At 53.6% G+C, this 26,103-nt stretch overlaps 3 protein-coding genes across 8 annotated transcripts; 2 read left to right on the forward strand and 1 right to left on the reverse strand.

Moving 5' to 3' along the window:
• The first annotated feature begins 524 nt into the window (after positions 1–524).
• VWA5B2 (von Willebrand factor A domain containing 5B2) lies at positions 525–12,667 on the forward strand. 5 transcript variants are annotated; one of them, XM_047099695.1, is made up of 21 exons: positions 924–1,116; positions 1,276–1,306; positions 1,455–1,664; positions 1,750–1,920; positions 3,841–4,060; positions 4,240–4,397; positions 4,921–5,052; positions 5,269–5,393; positions 5,788–5,943; positions 6,382–6,492; positions 6,571–6,779; positions 6,869–6,980; positions 7,486–7,671; positions 8,636–8,807; positions 8,898–9,214; positions 9,710–9,899; positions 10,002–10,355; positions 11,145–11,282; positions 11,373–11,453; positions 11,533–11,756; positions 11,843–12,667. In XM_047099695.1, exons 3-21 carry the CDS (start codon positions 1,526–1,528, stop codon positions 12,389–12,391), a joined length of 3,744 nt encoding a protein of 1,247 aa, XP_046955651.1. In that variant the 5' UTR covers positions 924–1,116; positions 1,276–1,306; positions 1,455–1,525; the 3' UTR covers positions 12,392–12,667. The 5 variants fall into 5 exon arrangements, with proteins under 5 accessions (XP_046955649.1, XP_046955648.1, XP_046955646.1 ...); XM_047099693.1 differs by having other exon boundaries at positions 525–1,664; positions 10,002–10,152; positions 10,249–10,355; XM_047099692.1 differs by having other exon boundaries at positions 525–1,664; positions 10,068–10,355.
• Positions 12,668–12,712: 45 nt separating this feature from the next.
• ALG3 (ALG3 alpha-1,3- mannosyltransferase) lies at positions 12,713–18,097 on the reverse strand. 2 transcript variants are annotated; one of them, XM_047099696.1, is made up of 9 exons: positions 17,896–18,097; positions 15,870–15,969; positions 15,637–15,784; positions 15,369–15,529; positions 14,778–14,898; positions 14,142–14,347; positions 13,921–13,997; positions 13,142–13,286; positions 12,713–13,001 (listed from the first exon to the last, which is right to left on the reverse strand). In XM_047099696.1, the coding sequence occupies exons 1-9, from the start codon at positions 18,089–18,091 to the stop codon at positions 12,839–12,841; spliced, it is 1,317 nt and encodes a 438-aa protein (XP_046955652.1). In that variant the 5' UTR covers positions 18,092–18,097; the 3' UTR covers positions 12,713–12,838. The 2 variants fall into 2 exon arrangements, with proteins under 2 accessions (XP_046955652.1, XP_046955653.1); XM_047099697.1 differs by having other exon boundaries at positions 17,933–18,090.
• Positions 18,098–18,847: 750 nt separating this feature from the next.
• On the forward strand, positions 18,848–25,638 carry EEF1AKMT4 (EEF1A lysine methyltransferase 4). The gene is made up of 3 exons (XM_047099407.1): positions 18,848–19,049; positions 23,988–24,271; positions 24,784–25,638. Exons 1-3 carry the CDS (start codon positions 18,854–18,856, stop codon positions 25,069–25,071), a joined length of 768 nt encoding a protein of 255 aa, XP_046955363.1. The 5' UTR covers positions 18,848–18,853; the 3' UTR covers positions 25,072–25,638.
• Positions 25,639–26,103: the final 465 nt, after the last annotated feature.

A 26,103-nucleotide genomic window follows, 5' to 3' on the forward strand; every position in this document is an offset into this window, starting at 1 on the left:
TTTCTGCACCGATGAAAGAGCACTTTGCAAAGAAAATGGGCTGGCTTTGGGGGGCGGGGGGAGGGGTCCTGCGGTGATGAAGCACTGGGTTCGCTGCAGTGATGAGAGACGGTCACTGCACTGACGAAAAGCCTAGCCAGGGCGGGAAGTGGGGTGATACTGGAAGAGCTGGGGTCGCTGCAGTGCTGGGGGGGGGGGTGCAGACGGAGCCCTCTGCTGCACTTGCAGAACGTTTCACTTCCTGAAGGACAGAAAGGGTGGGGCCTTGTAGGCCTGAGTCCCTCATCTACCGGGGCCTGTGCGGCGGCGGGGACGCGGTCCCCGCACTGCGGTGCCGGGTCTAGCTGGAGCGGCCGGGGTTTGCGCGGAGGCGGCACCGCGCCCGAAGCGGGGGCGGAGGGGCCAGCAGCAGCCCCGCCGCAGCGGCAGGCGGGGCCGGGGCGGGCTGAAGGGGCGGCCTTCCCGAGCGGGGGCGGGACCAGCACCCGCAGAGCCGACGCCCCTGCGCGGACTCAGATCGGCCGCAGCGGGAGTCTGGAGCGGGTGCCGCGCAGGGTGCCTGGACTGCTTGCGGCCCGAAGCGCGGAGGCGGACCTACCCACCGTGGTCCAGTTGTGGCGCCCAGAACTCCGCAGAGGACGCGACCGTGAGGCTGGGGCTGCCCGCTGGGAGGGGGACGACCCCTAGACCCTGCCTGCCGCATCCCGACAGCTCGGCTGTGGGGCCGCCCACTCTAGGATCAGTTCTGCCAGGGTGGGGAGAGGTGGGTGCCCTAGACGGATTCCGAGCAATCCCCCTGCCCGGACACCTCTCCCGGTCTTGCATCCTAAAGACCCCCTCCTGTCGCTTCCCTGTCTCGTTCTTCCCACCCAACCCCCTCCACTCCGGCCTGCAGCCCCTCTCAGCGCTCCAGTCAGGTGAGGCGCTGGAGAGGGAAAGACTACGGTCCTTCTGCTCCCCCTCCCACCCCGCCCCTGCTGTCCCTCGCTGGGCTGGGGACACCCAGGAGGATGCTGGCCCTTTAAACCCTTGCTCCTCACCCAGAGCTGCTTCTGTCTCGCCACCCGCGCCACTTCCGACAGCTGGCAGCCGCGGGGAGCCCCGGGGGGCCGGCAGGTACGGGGGCGGCGGCGAGGCCTGGGAGCGGGTGGTGGAACAGCTGTGACCCCCTCCCCCATTCCTACCCTCCGTCCCCGGAGGAGTCGGCGGCGGGAGTGCTGGGCGCTTGGAGCGCCAGTTAATCATTAACCCTCCGCTCCCCGGCTCCCGGAGCAGCCCGGAGCCGCGCTCCGCCCCGGCTTCCCAGGTAACCCGCGAGGATGCCCATCAAGCGATCCCCCTCTTCCCTCCCCTCGCCACCTGTCCGCCGGGCGGGAGCCCCCGACTCAGCCCCGCCGCGCTCCTCGCTGCCCGGCGTCCCAGCGCCTGAGTTCGATTTTCCCGGCGGCTTTCAGGAGGGCGGGGTCTGGCGCCCGTGACCCCACCCTGCGGACCCCTTCATCGAGCCCCCTCCCCCAGGGGCGCCATGCCCGGCTTGTACTGCCCCTCCAGCTGGACGCCGCTGCCCCTGACTGACTCCTGGGTCCGGGCCTGCGCCAACGGCCCCTGTCTCAGCCTGCGGGCCCGGCTCACCTACCACAACCCGCAGCCGCAGCCGGTGGACGGTGAGGCCTGGGCGGGGCTCGGGGTGGCGGGGACAGGGGGCCGGGCCAGGTCCGACGTCACCTGTGCCCCCTGCCCCCGCCGCAGGCGTGTTTGTGTACCCGTTGGCGGAGGCCGAAGTGGTCTCGGGCTTCGAGGCGGAGGCGGCGGGACGGCGCGTCTCGTTCCAGCTGCAGAGCAGGCGACGCTCACAGGCCGCTTGCTGCCGCGCGCTGGGCCCTGGGTTGGGGGCCTCCACGCCCCGCCGCTGCGCGCAGGGTGAGTGCAGGGCGCCGTCGCCTCGCCCCGAAAGTCAGCCCCGCTCTGATTCCTGCACCCGCTCTGCGTCCCGTCCCTCCCCGCTCCCCCTCCAGCCGCTGATTTTTTCATTCATTGATTCATGGCTTTATTCAACAGTCGTGGACTAGGCACCTTACTTGCACCAGGTGCAGGGGCAATGTGACCCAGGCCTGACGCGAGGTTCGCGGCCTGGGAGACAGACGCAGCAGGCGGTCCACACGTCTGTCTCCCGAGCTGGAGCATTAGCTCCCGAGCCTGGGACTGGGCTTTCTTTGGACATCTCTAAGCCCCAGCATCTCGCACAGAATGTGGCATAAGGAGGCTCAATGATGGCTGGGTGAAGGAGTGGAAGCCCATCCCTGTGCTAGGTTTTGTGGTTTGCACTTCATCCTTTCATTTATTTATTTGGACATTCATTTGATTCCTGCACATGGGATTTGCCATCCCCGTAAGAAAGACAGAATCCAGTGGTGTTGAGAGTTGGTGTAGGTCCAGCAGACAGTGAGAGGCCAGAGTGAGCTCTGGGCTGAGGCCCCAGGAATGTTCCAGAAGGAAATGGAGCCAGCATGTGACCAAAAGGAAGAGTATGATTGGTGAAGTGGAGAGGAGGGAAAAGGCACTCCAGTAGGGGCGATGGTATAAGCAAAGGTTTGGAAGTAAACTGTACACAGTGATGGTAAATTAAATAAAACACCTCGTGTTTATAGCAATTTACAGTTCACAAAGTCCAGTCACTGGTATCACCTCATTTGAATCCAGAGAGGTATGTAATGCAACTATTGTTCTCTATCCTCCTTTTATAGGTGTGAAAATAATATAACAGCCTCTTATGTGTCAGATGCTATGCATACATTATCTCATTTATTTCTCACCACAGTCTCTGAGACACAATTATGACCCCCATTTCATGGATGAGAAAACGGAAGCTCCTTAAAACAGAAGAGTTACCCAAGGGCAGAATTAGAAGTCACACTCAAGACCTGATCCTGTGCTCTCTCCATTGTATCAGGCTGTCCCCAAGCCTTAGCTAGTTGGGATAGAAGCCCCTTTTTTCCTTCTTATCTCCCTGTCTTCTTTCCTTCCATCTTTTTCTTCCCTTCGTTTATTCTGCAGGCATTTCTCTAAAGAATGTGTAAATGATTATTGTGGGGAGATGAAGCCAAGGAGGGCTATAAAGGTAGCCTGGAGCCCCAGACCATGTGAGGCCTTGACTGCCACTGCATACACGTGGCCATTTTTCCTTTAGTAACAGTGACCCCCATGATTCCACCAGTCCCCAAATGAACCTAGGGGCGATGTAAAATGGTGTGCTTTGCATACCAGTACAGCTTTAAGTCCTCTAGCCAGCTTCCAAGCAGATTACAGCCTCTTGGTAGAAAACCTCTTGGGTTTTCTGAACGCCTCTTGGGTAGAAAATTCTGAAGCCACTCCTCGTGGGCAGTGGGGAGCCCCTGACTGTTCATGAGCAAGGGATTTGTGAGCAGACTGGGTCCCAGGCTATGGGACATGTCAGTCCACAGGGAGGGTCCTGAGGAAGATGATACCCAAGGGTTGAATGGGCAGAGACAGGCAGGGGAATAAGGGCAGAGGGTATGGATCCCCTAGGATTTTGGGGGTGGTGTGGACATGTCCCTTCTCTTCAGCTCTCTAATAGCAGTGATGTCACTACTCCTTTTCCTGATGACAGCCAGATCCTTCTGCTATCATCCTACCTCTGCTTTGACCATCATTTGGCTCATGCCTCCATTCTGCATCACCAACACATTAGCCCCGTGTCCTTCTAACTTTGTGAAGTCCCCCTTGCCTAGGCTCCCCTGACTCAGTGACTGCTCCCATTTCCTATTTCCCCCATCTCTTCCGCTTCCAGCCCCTTCTGACCCCTTTTCTCACTCATCATAGGTCATCTTGTGTTGGATCTGGCCCAGGCCCGGTCCACACTGGTGCTGCCCACAGGCCTCATCAACGCGGCCGGCACCATGACAGTGACCCTGCGCAGCAGCCGGGAGTTGCCCTCAAGGCCTGATGGGGTGCTGCACGTGGCTCTGCCCTCTGTGCTCACCCCACTGGCCTCACCAGGCCCACCGGGGCCCCCCAGGCCTCCGGGGCTCTGTGACGACAGGTTGGGCCTATGGTGATTCTCTTCGTCCCTCCCTCGGCTTCTCTGGGTCTAGTGCGGGTGAGGGGGCTTTGGTAGGGTGCCCTGGGGGATGGACAGGGTGGGGAAGGGCTGGGCCATTCATCCAGAGGGGCTAGGGGCCTTGGTGGTGGGCCCGTGACCCTCCTCGCGCTCCCTTCCAGCCCTACCAGCTGCTTCGGGGTGGGCAGCCCTCAGGAGGAAGGGCTGGCCTGGGAGGAGCCAGCGGCCCCTCCGGATGTGTTCTCAGGCCCTGCCCGCTGCCCTGCCCCGTACACCTTCTCCTTCGAGATGCTGGTCACTGGGCCATGCCTGCTAGCAGGTGGGTGCCCCTCCTAGCATAGCTGACTAGGAAATAATAATTCAGGGCTCAGGACTGGGAGGAACACAGGAAAAAAAGAAAACAAGGACCTAAGTCTTAGGAACCTCCAGTTTTGGTAGGAGCATCCCCTGGACACTTCTACACAACACCCCCCCCCCAGGTTCGTCAGTGTCATTTATTTATACCCCACTCCACTCACCAGTGGGAAGAAAGGGATTAAATTGAGACCAGTCCAAGTGATGAAGTGGAGTTTTCTTGTGTAAGAGGTGGGGGAGGATGCTAAATCAGCTGGCTGCTGTATAACTGATCAGCCAGAAACAGAGCTGGGAACCTACCTCTCAGCTCATGAAAGCAGGCAAAATCCCTCCCCTTGTCCATGCAGCCCTCTAGATTAGGCGCTAAGAGCTGAGCTGAATCAGTCATGATCCTTGCCCATACCACTGTTGTCTGGGAAGGTGATGTTTGTGCATTAGTACTGGCTTGGGGTGGGGTGATCATCTCTCCCTGCCTCTCCCTCCCTCAGGCCTGGAGAGCCCTTCTCATGCTCTGCGGGCAGATGCCCCACCTCATGCCAGCTCCGCAGCCACCATCTGTGTCACATTAGCAGAGGGCCACCACTGTGACCGGTCATTGGAGATCCTGCTGCACCCCAGTGGTGAGAGACTGGGACACACAGTGGGCCAGCTCTGACCTACTTCAGGACCACTTGGATACCATTTTTCAAGTATAGATTTCTGGCTCCCAAGCCAGGTGGATTGAGCCATCTGTGAGGGACGTGCTGGACTTGCAGGGTCCTCCTGGGACAGTGGGACCGAGCAATTGAGGTCCAGAGACAGGGACTTTCCTGACAACTATATCCCTTTTTCCTTAGAGCCCCACCAGCCACACCTGATGCTAGAGGCCGGCAGCCTGAGCTCAGCAGAATATGAGGCCCAGGTGAGGGCCCGCCGGGACTTCCAGAGGCTACAGCGAAGGGACAGTGATGGGGACCGGCAGGTATGGCTGCATGGGATCCCGGCCTGGCCACTGACCTCTCACTACTGGCTGCATTTGTGCAGGAGGAACAGTTGGGCAGTTGTGCGTGGGGGGGGGGTGCTTTTAGCAGGACCTCTTAGTAGCTGCTAAGAGGGCAGCATCCCAGAGGGCTGATGAGTATTGTCCTAGGAGGGCCCACGCAAGTCTCCCTGGGGTGTGTCTCAAAGGATGGAAGCTAGGACTGATAGGCAGAGGACAGCCACCTGCCTCTGCCTTCGCCTTTATTCGAATGACTATAAAAAGGTGTTCCCTCTGAGTGTATTAGATAGAAAAAGGCCCGAGGGCTCGGTCCTGCTGCAAGCCCAGGCAAGAGTTTGCACTAGGGCACAGGATGACTTGGGGCTCCGATGATCAGGTGTGGTTCCTGCAACGACGCTTCCACAAGGACATCCTGTTAAACCCCGTGCTGGTGCTGAGCTTCTGCCCGGACCTGAGCTCTAAGCCTGGAAACCTGGGCACAGCCACACGGGAGCTTCTCTTCCTGCTGGATGGCAGCAGCATAGCGCACAAGGCCTGTGGGGCAGGGTGTGGGCGGGGCCTGGGGGCTGGGTGGGGCAGTGGGTGTGAGGTGGGCTGGGGGCAGCCTCTCACAGACAGATACACGCGTGCGTGCACTCACACACACACACACACACACACACACACACACACACATCCCTCTCTTACTTGTACATACATGTGTCTCTCCCAGATTCCAAAAGCCTCTCTCGCACATGAAGTTACCTAATCCCAAAACCAAGGGTTCCCATACCCCACCAGGGTCTCTCACACACTCAGTCTCCCTCATACTCCAGATCTCCCTCATAGTCAATCTCAGACATGCAGGGCCTCTCCCACACCACCACTTCTAGCCCCTCATTTTCACACAGCATGGAAAAGGCAGGCAATCTGGAATCCCTACCACTGCCCACAGGACCTGTTTCATGCTGTCCTCCCTGGCCCTCCCCAGGATGCCATTGTTTTGGCTGTGAAGTCACTGCCACCACAAACGCTCATCAACCTGGCCATGTTTGGCACGTCGGTGCGGCCCCTCTTCCCAGAGAGCCGGCCTTGCAGTGATGTGAGTACGGTCCAGGGATTGGGGCCCAGTGAGAGTATATCAGCCTGGCGCGGCCCAACGCATGCCTTTTCTTTCCAGGACACTGTGCAGCTGATCTGTGAGAACATTGAGACCCTGCAGGCTGAGAGTGGTCCCCCAGATGTGCTGGCTGCACTGAACTGGGCCATGGGGCAGCCCCAGCACAAGGCCCGCCCTCGGCAGCTCTTCCTCCTGACTGCTGCCTCGCCCGTGGCCGCTGCTACCCATCAAACCCTGGAGCTCATGAGGTGGCACAGGGGGGCAGCCAGGTATGGGGTGGGCTGAACTAGATGCCTAAGATTGACCCCCACTCCCAAGGGGCTCCTGAAGGTCACAGCTGCTTCCCTTCCCTCATCAGGTGCTTCTCCTTTGGGCTGGGGCCTGCCTGCCACCAGCTGCTCCAGGGGCTGTCTGCCCTCAGCAGGGGCCAGGCCTACTTCCCAAGGCCTGGGGAGAGGCTGCAGCCCATGGTGAGCTTGAGCCTGAGCCCTGTTCCCTACTCCTAGAAGTCCTTCTCCCAAGTTACACTGAGCCTGAAACAGAACCCAGTCAACTCATGGGGTCTCCTGGCACCCTCGATCAGGACTTCTCCTCCCCCATTCCAGTTCCTCCCCTCCTTTGAGACGCCAATCAGGGGAGGAGCTGCTGGTGACGCTATAGCATGCTGCAGGAGGCCAAAGGTGTGGGGGACGTGACCTCTGACCACCCCCCGAATCTCATTCTGTTTTGTCCTGGTACTGAGCCATATCCTCAACGAATCTTGCCTCATCCACAGGGCATGGCTCAGGCCAGGAGACAGACCAAACCCTTGCTTGTTCCTACCCCCAATCCTTCCCTTGACCCCAGCCTGACCCTGCTCCCCTCAGCCTAAGGGCTGGGCAGATGGCATCAGTGGAAGGGTAGCCTTCCTGCTCTGTGGGCCTCCTGCTCTGTGAGCTCTCTCTCCCATGTCTTCCTTCTGGCCACTCCTTACAGCTGGTGCAGGCTCTCCGGAAGGCACTGGAGCCTGCTTTGAGTGACATCTCTGTGGACTGGTTTGTGCCTGATGCGGTGGAGGCACTGCTGACCCCCCGGGAGATCCCAGCACTCTACCCTGGGGACCAGCTGCTCGGCTACTGCTCACTCTTCAGGGTGGATGGTTTCCGGTCCCGTGCCCCAGGGGTAGGCCTGGGCTGGGGTGTGGGTGGTAGGCCTGGGATGTCTAAAGTCCCTGCATCTCTTCAAAACTCTTCTTCCACTCCCGGTGCCTCTCCCTGCCAAGCTCTTCCACTGCACTCTCGGCTTCCCCAGAGATCACACCGGGCACCCCAAAGCGGCTGTAGTCTGCCCCCTTCATGAGGTCTTCCACTGAGTTGTCCCATAAAGTGTTGCCCTTGGCTTTTACCAAAGGTCACTAAAGCACACAGCCACGGAAAGCAGCTCTAGAATTTGCCGTGAAGGTTTTGTTGAAACTTTCTAGGTTCTTCACACAGTGCCCTAAGGAAAGAACCACCTGGATTATTTCCTGTAACATTCAGAAACAGAGCATAGTCTAGATGAAATCTCAGATCCCACCTCTAGTGTGTTCTAACCATTTGATTTTGGGCAAGTCACTTAACCTCTCTGAGCCCATTTCGTCATACTGATTTTTGTCACAGAGTTGTTGTAATTAGAGGTCACAACGTGCACTCTTGGTAGGATACTTGACACATAGCAGGAGTTCAAGAAATGATTGTTGTTGCTGGTTCTCTAAAGTAGGCTCCACGCCCAACGTGGGGCTTGAACTCACAGCCCTGAGATCAAGAGTCACATGCTCTACTGACTGAGCCAGCCAGGCCCCCTGAAATGATAGTTATTTTTATTATGAAAAGCTTTCTTTCTCTAAAAGAACTAAAGATGCTATATAATGGAGTGTTTGCCCTTTTGCCTGCCTGCCAGGAAGCTCAGGGCCAAGCCTGAAGCTCAGCCACAGCAGCTCTATTAACCTTATGGTTAGCATGTATGCTTTTCCTTCCTTAGTACTAGGCTTTCATTTCTGGTTTATTAACTTTATTGCCTTTTGTGGTGAGACATCTTAAATCCTGTTTGGAAAGAGGTAGCATATAACTACAGTCGGTTTTTTTCTCTAATGATTATCCCTCTCTAGGGCCAAGAACCTGGCTGGCAGAGCTTGGGAGGCTCCGTGTTCCCATCCCCAGAGGAGGCACCATCTGCCACCAGTCCTGGCACTGAGCCCACTGGCACCTCGGAGCCGTTGGGAACGGGCACTGTGTCAGCAGAGCTGTCCAGCCCGTGGGCTGCTGGGGACTCAGAGCAGAGTGAGTACCTGGGTGTAGTGTGTGGCTGTGTTGGAGGAGGAGTGGGCCATGGGAGGGGCCACGGCTGGGATCCATTCTCTTGCCTCCCAGCAGGTACTGATGCTTTGACAGACCCAGTCACAGACCCTGGACCCAATCCCTCCTCTGACACAGCCATATGGCGCCGCATCTTCCAGTCATCGTACATCCGGGAGCAGTATGTGCTCACTCACTGCTCTGCCAGCCCAGAGCCAGGTCCAGGCTCCACAGGCAGCAGCGAGTCCCCTGGCTCCCAGGGCCCTGGCTCCCCTGAGGGCACTGCTCCCCTGCATCCCCCTTCTCAGCAGGGCTGCCGCAGCCTGGCCTGGGGAGAACCTGCAGGCTCCCACTCCTGCCCCCTGCCTCTACCCCCAATGGCTCCAGTCAAGGTGAGAGTCAGTCCACCTCCATTCTATGTACCCAGCAAACGTTCATTGACCATCTGCTATATGCCATAAATTGTGCCGTGGTTACTATTAAGTCCAGCTGAAGAGATACATGGGTAAATCTACAATGATACCATGTGACATACAGTGGTGAACACAGGGACATAGTATTATGGGGAGAGTCAGAATCAAGATGGCTAACACTGTTTGAGGGAGTCAGGAAAGCAAGAGTCACATCTGGAAGAATAAGTAGAAGTTAGCCAGGCAAAGAGGAAGAAGACATGAACAAAAACAGAGACAAACAACAACCTCAAGTGAGAAATCAGGCATGGAGTGAGATGGCACCGGGAAGGGGGCCGGAGGCCTTGAGTTTGGCCTTGCTCCTAAGGGTGGCGAGCAGCCATCCACAGTTTCAGACAAAGGGGTACGTGGCCATGCATGTGTGATGGCCAGGAGCTCTGCATTCCTTGACCAGTGGACCACACTTCTTATGTGCAGCCTGGGGCCTTGAGTGCTGAGGTGCTGGGTCGTCGACGCAGAGCAGCTCTGGCTGGCCGGAGCCTCTCATCTCCCCCAGGCCAGGTGAACCCAGTCCCTGGCCGTCCCCGGCACCCCTCTCTGGGCATAGCACCAGATGGGCCAGGCCCTGAGTCAGGGCAGCAGCTGGGACAGGGCCTGGATGACTCAGGTAAGGGTTGGATGGGGAGCTGGGTTCTGACACCAAGGAGGTCCTGAGAAGTAGGGCAGAGGGTACCACCCCTCCCCTGCCTTCATTGCTGTCTCTCTCCAGGAAATCTGCTCTCCCCGGCCCCCATGGACTGGGACATGCTGATGGAACCCCCCTTCTTATTCACAGCTATGCCCCACAACGGGGAATCAGCCTCTCCAGCAGTGGAACTGCCTCCTCAGGCTCCACGCTGCCACGTGGTGATCCGAGCCCTGTGTGGGGAGCAGCCTATGTGCTGGGAGGTGGGTGTTGGGCTAGAGACACTATGGGGACCTAATGATGGCTCACTGCCTCCGTCACCCCCTCAAAGAGAAAGTGCTTGGGACCAAGCACTCCATCGGCTGACAGCAGCCTCCGTGGTCCGGGACAATGAGCAGCTGGCTCTCCGTGGAGGGGCTGAGGCCATGGCTGACCAAGGTGAGTTGCTGGTGGGCCTGGGCAGGACCCAAGGAGCCTGTATGGGGCAGTGAGTGACAGAGGTATAGGTCTATGTGTCTGGTCACTATATACCTCATCTTGTTCACAATTTGAGGTGGCCCACTCACCTCAAAAATAATAATAATAAACAGGGTAATGGAATAATAAAAGAAAGTGGAGAATCAGATTATATTAAAGATGCACTCGATGACGTTCTGTGCCCTTGTGAGCATGGGTCCCCAAATTGGCAAGCTTCCTAGCAGCCAGCACAGAGCGAAATGTGATCTTGTTAATGACTCACAGTGCCCATAAAATAAAAACAAATCTGCCATTCAGGAAGAATATTAACATCAAATAGTTAAAATTTCAGTTCTTCAGTTGCACTAGCCACACTTCAAGTGCTTAACACTCTCATGTGACTAGTGGCTGCCATACTGGATCACGCAGATCTAGAATACTACCTTCACTGCAGGAAGTTCTATTGGGCAGCGCTGAACGAGTGGACAGGAAAGGCACCACAGTCAGTGCTTCCTTTGGGTGCTGTACAGAATGTTCAATTTCTGGGTGGCCGGAGGGTCCAGTCCTGCTAGGAGCTGAGGGTTCAGCCTAACCACTTGCCAAAGTTGGGGAGTCTGACCTGGCCCCAAGAAGGAACTCTACTCTGTTCAAAAGTGGACAGAGGGAGAAGCAATGGGGAAACACTGAGATTTTTCTCTAAAGCCCCCTGTAGGAGGGGGCTGGGGGAAGTGCAGCTGCTCCCGTTCGGCATCCAGCTCCTTGCTTTCACAGGCCATGCCCGGAGGTCCTGGCTCCGAGCCCTTCAGACGAGCAAGGTCAGCTCTGCCCCTTCCTGCTTCACCTGCCCCGTAGCTGTGGATGCTACCACCAGGGAGGTCCTACCCTCAGCCCTGCAGGTGCGGAGCTCAGGTAGAGTCCCTCCTGGGTGACCTCTCAGGTGCTGGCCCTCACTTCGCTGGCCCCCCTCCTGGTTTACCCCCATCTCCTGTGCCCTTACAGAGCTAGCTGAGCCCCCAAGCACTTCTGCCTCTCAAGGCCAACTAGATGCAACTCCTCTGCCTACAGCTGTCCACGCTAAAGGTAACACTCAAAGTTGGGGCAAGGGCAGGGAGCTACGAGGCTTAGGGACTACCACTGGCACTGACCGGCTCCATTGCAGGACTTCAGGGAGGCTCTGTGGTAGGTGGCTGGAACCCAGACCAAAATGGCAACTCCAAGTCAGTCACCAGAAGTCCTCATCGCCTGCCCCCCCAGCCTCCCTCTAGGCTCAGCCTGGGCGGTGGGAGGGCCAGAGGCTCTGACAGCCACAGACTCTGCAGCACCAACCGGGGCCAGGCTGGCGACAGCAACAGTAAAGGCAGCGACCACGACTACTTGCCCTTGGTGAGGACTCGGGAGGTGGAGGGTGGTGCTGCCAGGGCCAGGGCACTGTCTCAGCTCACTTCTCCCCCCACCTCCTCTCTCCTCAGGTGCGGCTGCAGGAGGCACCCGGCTCCTTCCGCCTAGACGCACCCTTCTGTGCAGCAGTACACATCCCTCGGGAGCGCCTGTGCCGCGCTTCGCCCTTTGCTGCGCACCGCGCCAGCCTCAGCCCCACCTCGGCCTCCTCTCCCTGGGCACTTCTGGGGCCTGGTGTTGGCCAGGGTGACAGTGCCACGGCCTCCTGCAGCCCGTCCCCCAGCTCAGGCTCTGAGGGTCCAGGCCAGGTGGACAGCGGACGGGGTTCAGACACTGAGGCCTCAGAGGGCGCAGAAGGGCCCGGAGGTGCGGACCTGCGGGGCCGGACCTGGGCCACCGCCGTGGCGCTCGCCTGGCTGGAGCACCGCTGTGCTGCTGCCTTCGGCGAGTGGGAACTGGCAGCAGCTAAAGCTGACTGTTGGCTACGGGCCCAGCACCTACCTGATGGCCTTGACCTAGCTGCCCTCAAAGCTGCAGCCCGGGGTCTCTTCCTGCTGCTGCGCCACTGGGACCAGAACCTGCAGCTACACCTGCTGTGCTACAGCCCCGCAAACATGTGAGGGCTGCCCACTGCTCTGGCTGGCGCTGCCCAACACACTCAAGTCACTGCCACCGGGGCTGGCTTCTCGGTACTGGGAGGGGCAGGCCGGTATCCACCTGACCCCTACTGCTTCTCATCCCCTTCCCAGAACCCCTCTGCCCTCACAGAAAGTGCCTGCCTGTGCTCTCTCCCACTCCTCCCATCCCATGCCTCTTCCCCTCTGAGCTCTGTGCAGTGCGGTGGAAGGGTAGAGAGCCACAGTCCCCAAATCCTATGCAATAAAGTGCCTCTTAAGACTGCCCAAGTGAGTTCTTCATCTGCAGTGTGCATGCCCCTCACGGCTTGGTGTAGGCACCTCCACGTAGGCTGCACAGCAGTGGGCTTGGTAAGGTTTATTGGGAAAGGCATAGAGTCTATCCCCATCCAGGGTCCTAAGAGTGGACTGGAGGGGCAAGGGAAGTGGATCTCAGTGGGCTTTCTTGCTGTGCTGGATGCTCCTGGGGAACGGCTGGGGGCCCAGCCAGAGCTGCAACAGGATGACAGCATGGCATATGTGCAAGGCGGCAGAGCTGCAGGATGTGGAGGGGTATGTGTTCCAGGAGAGCTCAATGAGGCCCAGCACCAGCAACCTGGAGAGGAGAAAAAAGCTCAGGTTTTGCCCAGTTTCTAGACCTGCAGCCCCGTAGCTCGCTCCCAACCCTCCACAGTCAGCCTTGCGACGAGGAACTCCCTAGCCCTTCCCACTCGCCCAGGGTGTCCCAGCCAGTACCTGAGCAGATGTGTAAGCCAGCGTGCAGGCGTGGCCCACAGGAGGTAGGGCAGTGTGTGGAAATACCAGACGTAGAACTGGTAGTGGAGGGAGCGGCTGAAGCAGATGCCAATGAAGTTGGAGGTGAAGAGGGTAGAGATGATCTGTATGCAGTGGTCAAGGCCAAGGGCAGGAGCAGAAGGGGCAGGAATTGGGATGGGGGGGGGAGGGGAGGAGGGGAGAGGGAGGTTCCAAAGCAAAGGGGCAAAGGTTTTGGGGTCAGATAGCCCCCGGCTCTGCCATTCCGAGATGCATACTTCTGGACGAATTTTTTAACTTCTCCAGACCTGTGCCTCAATCTAATGTGGAGACAGTAATACCAGGGCCATAAGGCCCAGGGAGTTTAAATCCATCACTTACAAGCTGTGTGACCTAGGTAAATTACCTAAACTCCTCAATGCCCTGATTTTGTCATCTCTAAAATGAGAATAAAACAAACAAACAAAACCCTCCCTATTTCAGAGTCTCTTGTGAGCTTTACATGTTAGAATGTATGTAAATCTCTTAGCACACCAGGCAGAGTGAGTACTCATAATGGTAAATCAAATAATATTTAAGATTAAGAATAAAATACACTTAAATACGTGAAGTGCTCTCCTCCATGAACAGGGCCTGCAGCTATTACTGGCACCTCCTCCCCCCCCCCCCCCGCCAGGTCACCAGGCACCAGGGCTAACAGACCAGAACCCCAACTGTCCCTGGAGAGGGCAAGACTTACCTTCCCATGATTTAAAGGATATGATTGGGTGTGAGGGGCTGTGGTGGAACCTTCCTTTTGGAGGGATCCTTCAACAGCGACAGGATACTTTCCCCCGTCCTGGGGAGAAGCCATTCAAACATTTATCAAGCCCCCATCCTAGGCCAAACTCTAGATTCACCCCCCATGAACTTCACGTCTCCCCCAAGCAGGCCCTATACTCCTTGCCCCAACTTGACCCGTGACGCTGCTCCCCTTTCTCACCTGTGCCACTTGCAAAGGGCAAAGAGCAAGAGCAGGGTGAGGTGGGCGGCCAACAATGCCAGGTGGAAGGCACGATGCAAGAAGAGGGCCTCAGGCAGGAAGCGCCAGTTTACTGTCCAGCGGAAGAGAAACTGACGGCCAAGGTCAAAGGAACGGGACAGGTAGCCAATGGGGTTCTCCAGAAGGAAGGGCAGGCCCAGCACAACCTGAGGATATGTGTGATGTCAGCAGAGCTGCCCAGGCTCAAGTCCAGCCTTCATGCTAATCACCAAGGGGAGTGGACAGAGGGTGTAGGTCTCAGAGGTTCTCAAATTCCCACCAGGAATAGCAGGAAAGCCAGCCTCCTCATCAAGACCAGAGTCTGGGGCCAAAGAAGCTGAGAAGGCAGGTAATAACAGTGCTTTAAGTTTAGATTCACCAAGTCATAAATGGGCAGAATGAGAGAGACCCTCAGAAACCATATAGTTCAACACCCTTATTTTATAGCTAATAAAAGTAAAGCCCAGAGGTAACGGTTGCCTAGTCCAAAATCAACTCCAAAACCCTGTCTGTTAGCTCTGAGGAAGTCTCAACGATGGAAGAAGGCCAGAGAATGGCCCCCTCTTCATTAGAAAGGGGAAGGGGTGGAAGGGGTACCTGAAGGACAGCACAGATGCCCAGCTTGGGGAGGGCTCCACGGAAGCCAAATTGCATGAGGAGAAGAAATAGTAACCCAGGGGCGAAGAGTAGCACGTTCATCTTCACAGAGACTGCCAGGCTAGGGTAGGGAAGGGAGAGGAAGGGTGGAGATCAGCTCCAGGGCCATGTATCCCACCCACACACACATGGCAACTCCTCCCCTCCCCTGCCACTAAGCTCTGGGAAGGGGTCCACCCTTAAAACTGCTGGAAAAAGGATAAACCAGCCTGGGAGAAGACTGAGGGTAAGGAGCAGATATCAAGCCTCTACAACCAGACTGAGCCAGCAAATACATATTTACAGTATTCAGAATGTGCAAGGGCCAACTCCAACAACAGATGCTGTCTAGAGGGAACAGAGGCTAGGAACAGGGTATATGTTCTTGAGGGGTGGGGCGGAGACTTTCTACAGATCCTAGACTTGCCTAGTGGGACCCTGACTGACCCATATATTGTCTGGTTACTCCCTTACTCCCTCCGCTGCAGAAAACTGGGGGACGAAATGATGGAAATACAGAGTAAGAGAGGGGGAGAAGGAAGGGGTGGTGACCTGAAACAGCAGCAGCCCCAGCCCCAGCGCTGGGCCAGCAAGAGGTTGATACTGAGGAAGAGCAGCGCCATGGCCACTGGGTCATTGAAGAGCCGCAGCACAAAGATGGAGTGGACACGGTAAGAGGCACAGCACATGAAGAAAAAGACGAAGGGAGGTACCTGAGAAGTGAGACAATGGAGAACAAGGTCAGCTCACCAACCCTGAGCCATCCCGACTCCCCAGCACAGCCAGCTGGGGCCGCCTGTTCCTGGTAGCATGGACTCACCTTGCAGGTCTGGTGGTAGATCAAGAAGACAAGCAGCAAGGTGGCCAGGTAGAGCACAGCAAAGATGTGCTGGGCCATGCGGATGTCAGTGCCCCTGCCAGTGGCGTAATACAGCCCCATAAAGATGTACACAAAGCCAGCTGGGTACCTGAAAGAGGAGTCTGGTTCAGGCTATTCAGCCTGGTATCCAGTCGGCCCCTCATGTCCTCACTGAACCTGCTATCCCCACTCACACAAGAGGTCCAGTGTCACCCTGCAGTTGGGTATAGTCATAGGTGCCATTGATGACGCCCTCCACCTGGGCCATGTAGGCCTTCCAGTCAATCTCTGTATCTGGAAAAGGACAGAAATGGTGTGGTTACTTCTAAGTTCAGAACTTGTCTGCCCCCCCACACATCCACCCATCAAAACAGAGTCCCAGGGGCGCCTGGGTGGCTCAGTCGGTTGAGCATCCAACTTCAGCTCAGGTCATGATCTCGTGGTTCGTGAGTTCGAGCCCCATGTCGGGCTCTGTGCTGACAGCTCAGAGCCTGGAGCCTGCTTCGGATTCTGTGTCTCCTGCTCTCTACCCCTCCCCAGCTTGCACTCTTTCTCAAAAAATAAATAAACAATTAAAAAATTTAAAAAACAAAACAAAACACAGAGTTCCAGCTCATTCCCAGGACTTCTATCACAACTCTTATCTAACCGCCTATCTGACATTCTCTGGGTGAACCCAAGCATCTGCAACTTGTCTGTAATTGAACACAACCATCCACTCCAAATCTGCTCCCCTTCCTAGGTTCCATGAATGGCACCATCAACCTCCCAGCTGCCTAGGTCACAAACCTGGGTAACATCTCTGACACTTCCTTCTTTCTCATTTCCAACACCCAATCACCAAATCCTGCCTATTCTTCATCCTACATGACTCTACTATCTCATCCTCTTCTGCTATTACATATTCAAATTTGGACCGAACACAATTTCTAGCCTCAATGATGCAACAACTTCGTAATTCGTTTCCCAGCTTCCACTTTCACCCCACAACATATTTCCCACCCTGCAACCAGAAAGTGCTTCCTATAATAGAAATCATGTTAGATCTCTCTGCTTAAAACCCTTCGATGATTCCTCAAGGCTCTTAAAATAAAGACCAAACTCTATTATTCCCATTTTTAGAAGAGGAACCTATGAATTAATGAGGTTAAGTGACTCGTTCAAGATCAGTGAGCTAGGAAGGGTAGAAATGAGATTAGAACTCCATGAGGTCCTAAATTCTTAACCACCATGCTAATTATCTCCTTAACACAACTTACAGACTGCTTCAGGATCTGGTCTCAACTTCTGCAATCTCCTCTCTCACTACCACCTGAACTTGATTTCTATCTATTCCAGCTCTAAAAACATTCAGTTTCTCAAAGGAAGCCGACTCTCTTTTGACTGAACGTTTTAGTTACAGGGCTCTGCCTGCCTAGAGTGCTCTTTCTCCTCCCCTTTTCTCTATTTCAACTGGCTAGCTCTTAACCTTTCAAGGGGGACTCTAGAAAGCCTTCCTTAACTCAAGTCTGATGTAAGTGCCCTTTTGTGTCCTTTATGGTACCCTTACTACTATAAGGAGTATGATGCACTGTAATTTTCTGCTAACTCACTTTTGTCCAAGCTCACACATCTAAATAGGGAATGTGTCTACGTTTTCCACCACTGTACCCTTGGCACCTAGTAGTGTTAAGCATGTAATAAACATTCAATAAATATGTGCTGAATTAATCATCTTTAGCAAGAAAGCTTTCATTCAGCCCAGTATCTAGATTCAGCCTGGAAAGGAGCCCCCAATAAGACCAAAAGGACTCAAGTGGTCACAGATTGCCATTATTGACAAACGACTTTTGAGACTTCAGAAGTGAACAGATGATAAAATTGAGACCCCACAGGGGAAGGGACATGTCCAAAACCACAGAGGCATGAAGGAGCAGCAGTACATGAACTCGGACCCAAGTCTTTGATTGATTTCTAGGCTGATTTATTTTCTTAACCTGGCAGGCTGTATGTTCAGGGCAGAGGACCAATCTCTAGGGTCGCCCCTTCCATCATGGGGGAGGGATTAAGATAGGGTTTGGTTTTCTGTGGAGCAGGCTTGGCACCTGGGTAAAAATTACGGTCTGCAATTGAAGACTGCTTGGATTTGAGGGCTAGATTTCAGCTCCGAATCTGGGTCCCAGTTTAAGTAGGGGGTTCGGGTCCCTCTCCCTACCCTCCCCTCCTCCTCGGCGCACTCACATGCCACCCTGTGAATGACCCAGAAGGTGATGCCCACCTCCGCCAGGCAGAGGCAGGCGGCCACCAGCAGCGTGTAGCGCGGCTCCAGCAGCAGCAGGCGCCGCTCTTGCCAGGCGCGCCGCAGCCATTGTCCGCAGGATCCCGCCGTTCGAGCTAAGGGACCTCCCCGGCCGCGTTTCCGTAGGCCTGCCGCCATCTTGACGGTGCGTCGCTCGTATTGGCCCGCCACCCCGGAAGCCCAACCCTTCTGCACTTAGGTTCCGCTCCCCACGCCGGCCATCCCAACCGACTGATAGCTAACCAGTTTCCAGTGTCCTATTTACTCCACTAAAATTTACTTCTTTCACCTCTTTCCTGATGGACTTCACATTCCATTTGTGCAGGAACAATCTCACTCCTCCGTACATACTTGATTCTGGGCACACAGGTGCTAAAATAGATGCAACAGAAAAGCAACATTCCTGTTCGTGTCCTCCCCCACTTGGCATCACACTTCGTCTGTGTTTCATGCCAGTCTCTCCTGGAGGACAAGACCTGTGTCCGCGCCCCTCCCACCTCCTCTGTGAGCCTTTAGGGTGCTCAAAACTGGATAGAAATGAATCTCTCATTCACTTTCAGACTTCCTAATTGAAGGAGCCGGACAAACTGTAATGAAAGAAACCGTGATGAGCCGAGTGAGTCTGATACTAGTATGAGTTTGGCTCTCAGAAGTGGGGGCGCAGTGCAGTTGGAGGATTCAAGTTCTGAACCTTGTAATTTTTCCTACCCGGAGTATTCTTCAAAGAGCGCTTACTAGAGAACGGAAGTTCCACGTGTTTATGTTGAGCAACTGCAGGTGGTGGGCGGAGACACAAGGGCCACGCCCCCTGAATGCTACCATCCTGATTGGCTACATAGGGGCGCCAAGCCCAGTCTAGAGGTGCGGGCTGTGTGTCCTGGCGGTTCTGCAGCTGCAGGCATGGCCTCTCCAGGGGCCCCAGCACCCCCGCCCGAGATACCAGAGCAGAACTGCTGGTACCGTGAGGTCCAGTACTGGGACCAGCGCTACCGGAATGCGGCTGACTCTGCCCCTTACGAGTGGTTCGGGGACTTCTCCTCCTTCCGTGCACTCCTAGAGCCGGAGCTGCGGCCCGAAGACCGTATCCTCGTGCTAGGTGGGTAGTCCTGGTGCTGCGCAGCCGAGGTGGAACTGGCTGAACCCGTCCTGTCCCGGCCTGGCCCTGTCCGCTTTTCTCGAGTCTGTTTGTCCCTCTCGGAGGACACCCAAGTGGGAGCCAAGATCCAGTACCTTCAGAATCTCGGTAGTCTTTAGCCAGGGCGACGGGAGTCAAGAGATTCCTGGTTCAAGGGCCCCGTGGAGGAAGATAGTCTCTCTTTGAGTTTGGTAGGTGTTCTAGGACCCTGTCCCGGTCTCTCGAGAGGCAGCCTCGAGCACTCGAGAGCTCAGAGGACCTAGTTCAAGTCCCAACGCTAGTTGGCTGTATGATTTAGGATAAGTTGTGAACTCGTTCTGAGCTTCAAATTCACTTCTAGAAATGGAACTGCGAGCTCAAGTCGGATAAGGCACGTTCAGGCACCTCGAGCACGATGCCTGGCGTTTATCTTTTAGGGCCAATGGGCACCGGAAGCCACTGTCATCTAGAGACTTTTCTTCATTCTCGAGCCCTAACTGAAAGTTGGTCCTAACCCCCAAGTGCAGTGAGGACGAGGACAGCGCCTTCTGAGGTCGGAGGGGAGATTGCAGCCAAGATTGGTGTGATTCTCCAACCACGAACGTTCAAATGCAGGGATTCAAGGTCGGGCTCTGAGAGGTCCAGCTGCACCCTCAGGGTTCTCTCCCACTGCCAGCCTTGGGGGTTCCAGTGAAGTTTGAGCAACAGGTTTCCTTCCAATTATAGTTTTGATTTTGGTATTTGTAAAAGTATGTTTATATTTATGTGAAATATTTCTTAAATATGAGACATCTATAATACAGTATATGTGTAAGATATAAATAATCTCTGTTTGTATACCCTACTCAATTTGAGAAATAGAACATTCCTAGGACTAGAAAGGAAGTATAACTTAGTCCTTAGGAACTTGGACCCTGGAGGTATTTAACTCTTCGCTTATGTAGTCTTAACCGTGGAAATCATGGACAGAAGCATAGAATCTTAAGCTGTGGAATCATGGACAAAAAACACCTAAATTTCTGCACCTTCATTTTCTCAGCCTTAAAAAAATGAGTACTTACTGGGTTTTTAAGATAATTGAGTATGAAAGCTATCTAGAACAATACCTGGCAAAATAAAAGGCCCCATGTATTTTTAAGGTTTTCTGTGTGGTCCCCCAAACCCCTTTTCCCCAGAGGTAAAAATTCTCTTGAGTTGTGTGCTTTTAAACCATTGTATTTGTTTATAAATTTACTGTAGATCTATGTTTTTCAAGCTTTAGTGTCCATCAAAATCACCTGGAAAGCTGACCCCCACCCCCACCCCCCTGAGATTCTAATTCCGGGGATGGTCTAAGGTGGGTCTTGGGATTCTGTAGTTTCAGCAGGCCCACAGCTGATTCTCATGCTGGTGATTCACAGAATAACACTGCCTTAATATCTGCTTGACTGGGAGGTTGCCTTTTCTTGGTAGAGGGGAGAAGAGTCTCAAAATCAGAGAGGAAAACTTTCTAGGCAAGATTCTCAAAATCTAAGAACAGGACCCACAACCTGGGAGTACCCTATGGAACATTCCACCTTGGCAAACATAAGTTGAGCACCTGGTAGGTGTTAGGGAATGTGCTGGGCCCTTTTTCACTTATTTAGTCCTCATGACGACCCATAGAAGTTAGTGATAATTAGTAGAAGACTTACTCTAGGTTAGGGGTTGATAAACTTTTTCTGAAAATGGCCAAGTAGTAAATACCATAGGCTTTGTGGGCTATTTAGTTTCTGTCATAGCTACTCAGTACTGCCACAGACAATACATAAGTAAATGATACATAATAGCTGTATAGCAGTAAAACTTTATAAAAACAGGTGGCAAGCTAGATTTAGTGACCTTTGCTCTAGGTCATTGTCTCAAGTTGGGTTCTCTAGAAGCAAATCTAAGACTCATCTTAGGATTCATGTCCCAGTCATTTATTATGAATGTGCTTGAAGGAGAAATTGATAAGAGAGTGAGGGAAGAGGGAAGGGGGAAAGGCCAAGGAGGATTGGGATCATAGGCAAAGTTTCCCTGAGAGTAGTTTCAGCCTAAAGTGTCAGAAACCCAAACTATCAGAACACAGGCCAAGACCTAGAAACACTCCAAAGGGATCTAGTCAGAGCACTGACAGTGCCTACTACTGTCATGCAGCAAGTAAGTGGTGAAGTAAGAGAGCCATTGGACTCCAGAGCTTCTATTTCTCTTGCTGCACAACACAGATGGGCATAGAGAGGCATCTAGAACTCTGTTCAAACTGATAAAAACATTGTGAATTACAACCTAAAGGTCCTACTGATACAGGCAAAGTTGGAATGTCATTACTGAAGGTGAGTAGACCTCTTGAGACAGTTTAGCATAGTGGTTTAATAGCTCTGGTTCTGGTGTGAGACAGTCCTGTATCCAGATTCTGGCTCAACCACTGATTGACCTTAGGATCAAGTTCGTTATCCGCTTTGGGCAGCCTCATTTTCCCCATTGAGAACATGTAATGGTGATTATGGTTATCTTCTATCCGGAGCTACCTTGAAGATGACCTGAGATAATTCTTACAAAGTGCTTAGCATAGAACCCTATGTTTAATGACTGTTAGTTATAATTATTATTATTATTGAAAATGGGAGTCAGAAATTGTGAAAATTGTGTGTCTTCTACCCATGGCTAGAATATCTTCGTGGTGGATGCAGGCATATGGCTTTCCCAGCTTTGCCAGTGTCACACAACTCTGATTCTCCTTGCTTGACTCTGTGCTTATAGGAATCTTTTGATCATAATTTGGCTTCAGTTTATATTTTCTGTATAGAGAAAAGGGACTGACCAGGATTGACAGCCTTCTCAGTCCCTATGATGGTTATTTTTCCTATTATAAGTTAGTGAATTGGTATTTTGGCTTATACATCTGTCTCTTGGTGCTGGGATAGGATCCGCATAGCTCTGGGCTCCCATGTGATGGGTTCTTGGATGTGGCACATTTCTCCAGGGCTCTGCTTCCCTAAAGCCTCATCCAGAAAAGCAATGGCCTTCCCAAGACCGTTCTCTTAGTTGCTAGCCTCCAGTCACTGAGGCAGCAGGACCAGGAATCGCTGCTTTGTAAGTATGATTTGGTTTGTGGTCAGGTTTTGTTCTCTCTTCATCCTTGGATGAATTTCTCTTGGAAGATGCCATTCTTGTACCATGGGGAACAAAGAAAGGAAATTTGGGTTCGTCCACAGTTGGGCAGAGCTCTATGGGCATATGAGGTCAGATGTGGGGTGGTGAAGAGTTTGTGGGTCAGAGAACCCAGTGGGAATTTAGCCTGAACTGACTTAGGGTCTCTTGTTCATCCACCCTCACCTCTGATTCCATGCAGTGTATCTCTCTGGGCTTGTAGTTCCAGTGTGGAAAAACACACACTGGGTTTTCCTAGGCAAAATAGTATTCTTCCTCAGCTGTAGGGCCTGAGGAGGGACATAGGAAGGGGCAGCTGAGGACCAGCCAGCAGCCTCTCAGTGCCCTGTCCAGGTGCCAAACCCTACTAGATTAGGGCTATCCTAACAGCTGATCCTATGATCCTCTTAGGGAGGCAAATGAGGATTAAAGGCAATCTAATCCCAAGATCTGTGGGTCAACCAGAACTGCCATCCAGCTCCATTTTCAGGCTGAGACTGACCACAAGAGGGCCTGGAAGAGGCCCACATACCTTCAAAGGAAGTCACATCTATGCTTTGGGTCCACATCCTGTCCTCTAACTTCTGTCCCATCTCTCACCATACTCTGCCCTCTGGGACTGCTTTCCAGGTACTTTCCACCAGAGTGTTAGGCTTCTTCAAGACTCTGGTTGGTTATCACCTTCTCTGAAAGCCTTGGCTGACCCACCAGAGGTGGGGACAGGAGCCATCCTATGTGTTTTCGCACACTGTTCTTATTGAAACTCACTTCGCATTATATGGCAGTTGCCTGAATACACATCTTTTCCTCCCACTAGAGCATGAGCTACCTGTTCATCTGCAGAACCCAATATGTAGTGCTCAATACATTAAGGAATTACAAGGAATCCACTCCACTGTGTGTCCCCACCGAGTTCCCCCACACTTGTTAATTCTGCCTGGGAAACCAAAGTAGGATACTAACCCCTAATGTGAAGTCTAATATCCTCAGACTCTGAGAGCTGATATCCTCAAAGGTTCTCTGAGAGGTTAGGGACTGAGATAATACTAACACTATCCAAATAATGTTATGGTTCCAATGATGCCAGTATTATCCCCATTCTGTCTATGAGGAAACTGAGGCTCAGAGTTGAATGACTTGCCATGGCTGTGTGACCAGAGGTAGCAGAATCTAGATCTTTGAACTCTGAAGTTCAGAGCTTCAGAGCTCCTGTAGCTACTCTCCAGCTGTTTTAGGTTTTTTTTTTTTTAAATGTTTGTTTATATTTGAGAGAGACAGAGTGTGAGCCTGGGAGGAGAAGAGAGAGGGAGACACAATCTGAAGCAGGCTCCAGGCTCTGAGTTGTCAGCACAGAGCCCGATGCAGGGTTTGAACCCACGAACTGTGAGATCATCACCTAAGCCGAAGATGGATGCTTAACCAACTGAGCCACCAAGGCACCCCTTAGTTTTTAAATTTAGTGTATCACATCCTGCATGTAGGCCAGATATTGCTATCTTCATTTTTCTCAGTAGGAAATCCAAGTTCCTGGTATGTAAACAACTTGCCCTAGTCTACACAGCTAGAAATGTTAGAGCCAGGATATGTGCCCAGTTCTGCATGACTATGACTCCAAAATTTGTGTTCTTTCTTATACCCTGCTGCTTCTCCCTTGGTATGGGAGGGTTTAGGCTGACAGAAGATGGGCCAAGAGTAGATGGATAATTTCAGGAGTGAGAACCAAATCTAACCTAGCCCTTTTGCCACCCATTCCATCCCTTCCTATTCTAGGCTGTGGCAACAGTGCCCTGAGCTATGAGCTGTTTCTTGGAGGCTTCCCTGATGTGACCAGTGTGGACTACTCATCAGTGGTGGTGGCTGCTATGCGGGCTCGCTATGCCCATGTGCCCAACCTGCGCTGGGAGACCATGGATGTGCGGGCCTTGGACTTCCCCAGTGGCTCCTTCGATGTGGTGCTTGAGAAGGGCACACTGGATGCCCTGTTAGCTGGAGAACGAGATCCCTGGACTGTGTCTTCTGAAGGTGTCCACACTGTGGACCAGGTGCTGAGTGAGGTGAGGGAGCAACAAGAAAGGGTAGACCAAGAGGTGGGGAGGAGGGACTGGGGTTTTGGGAGGTTGAAAGAACTCAGAAGTCAGAAGGAGATATAGTTTGGAATTGGTAATGGCTCACTTTTAGGACCATGGTTACCAGAAGGAAGGGAAGGTTAAGCTGGGTAAAGATTATAGGGGCCTGGAGTGGCCAGGCTCACAGATGCTGATGGTTAGCTATTAAGCTGCCAATAGGGATGAGGTAACAGCCAGGTTCCAGATAGGTAACACAGACTAGGAGGGTGACAGGAAAGCAGTGCCCATGCACCTGACATCACTCCCATGCTCTTACCTGGGTAGAATATAGCCCTACTCCCATGAAGTGAGTAGGGGCAGAGAAGAAGGCTCACTCTTGCCATGGAGAGCCCTGAGCTATGGAACATAGGGTAGTACCTAGGAAGGCATCTGGGGCAATACTAACCTTTGAGAACCTGGAGATGGACTCCTCACCAGTGGCTTCTCTGTCTGCCTTGCAGGTGAGCCGGGTGTTGGTCCCTGGAGGCCGGTTCATCTCATTGACCTCAGCTGCGCCCCACTTTCGGATCAGACACTATGCCCAAGCCCAATATGGCTGGTCCCTGAAGCATGCAACCTATGGCAGTGGCTTCCACTTCCACCTTTACCTCATGCAGAAGGGTAAAGAACTCACTGTAGCCCAACTTGCCCTTGGGACTGAGATCCTCTCACCCGCTAGACCTCCCACCTCACCCTGCTTCCTCCAGGACTCGGATCACGAGGACTTCCTCAGTGCCATTCACCTGTGAGGCCAGAGGCATGTCCTCCAGTCCTCCCAGCCTTTCTCCCCTGGGCTCTTCAAGTACTTGGAATTCCTGATTTAGGGCTTAGGGTTGGATTCAAGGTGCTCACAATCCCAGAGGCCCCATGCCTAAGATAGAGCTGATGGGAGCAACCCCACATGAAACAATACAGCCCATGTTAAACTAGATCCCAAATCCAAGGTTTCTGGTTTCCTTCTTGGGTTCCTCAGATCTCTCCTGGATTCCCTAACTTCCTCCCCTACCCTACTGAACTACCAACGATTCATCCCCTGGGGCAAAGCTCAGCATAACTGCTCCACATGCCAGCCAGACTCAGAGACCTGCATCCCTGGGGCCTATTGTTGACCCCCATTCAACCTGGATTTATCTACAGGAGGCTGCAGACTTTGAATCAAGATTGCTTTATGCTTCTGATCCCAGCTCCAGCCCAAGCTCTAGTGTCCTATCCTGCTTAGGTTGTATATTTACCAAAGGAAGCTACATTGTAAGATGTCCTCAAGCCAGATTGGCCTGCCTGTGTTTACTTGGCAACCCTCCCCTACCAGCAACATGCACCTGAGATTCCCAAGTTATCTGCCCCCTCCCCAAAAGGGATTGGAGCCATTTTGGCCTGGCTCCTGAGCAGACCAAAGCAGTGGCCACACACACACAGGGAGGTCTGTGTTTATTCACACACTCCTGGTACAGTGAGGATGGAGAAACATTTACAAAGGACACCCCTGGGGTGAAAACATCTCCAGGGCCACAGGTGTCATCCAAAGGTGCAGAGCAGTCCTCACTTGGGTTCCCAGGGGCAGGATGCAGGGGTCCAAGGTAAAATCAGACTTGGGCCCTTGGAAGGTGATACCTTGAGAGGAGGGGTCTGCCAGAGAGCCGCCTGGGGTCAGGCCTGGGCAGACTGGCCATGTGGTTGGTTACCATGTTAGGGCTTGTTCCATCTCAGACTCAACACCCATCCTATCTGCCAGGCGCAGAAGAGCGTGGCCGAGACTGGGGGAGGGAGGGCATGAACCATGA

Source organism: Lynx rufus, unplaced genomic scaffold (genome assembly GCF_022079265.1).
Source record: "Lynx rufus isolate CCGP_SWC_20201006 ecotype Redwood Valley unplaced genomic scaffold, mLynRuf1.p SCAF_5, whole genome shotgun sequence".
NCBI lineage: Eukaryota > Metazoa > Chordata > Mammalia > Carnivora > Felidae > Lynx > Lynx rufus.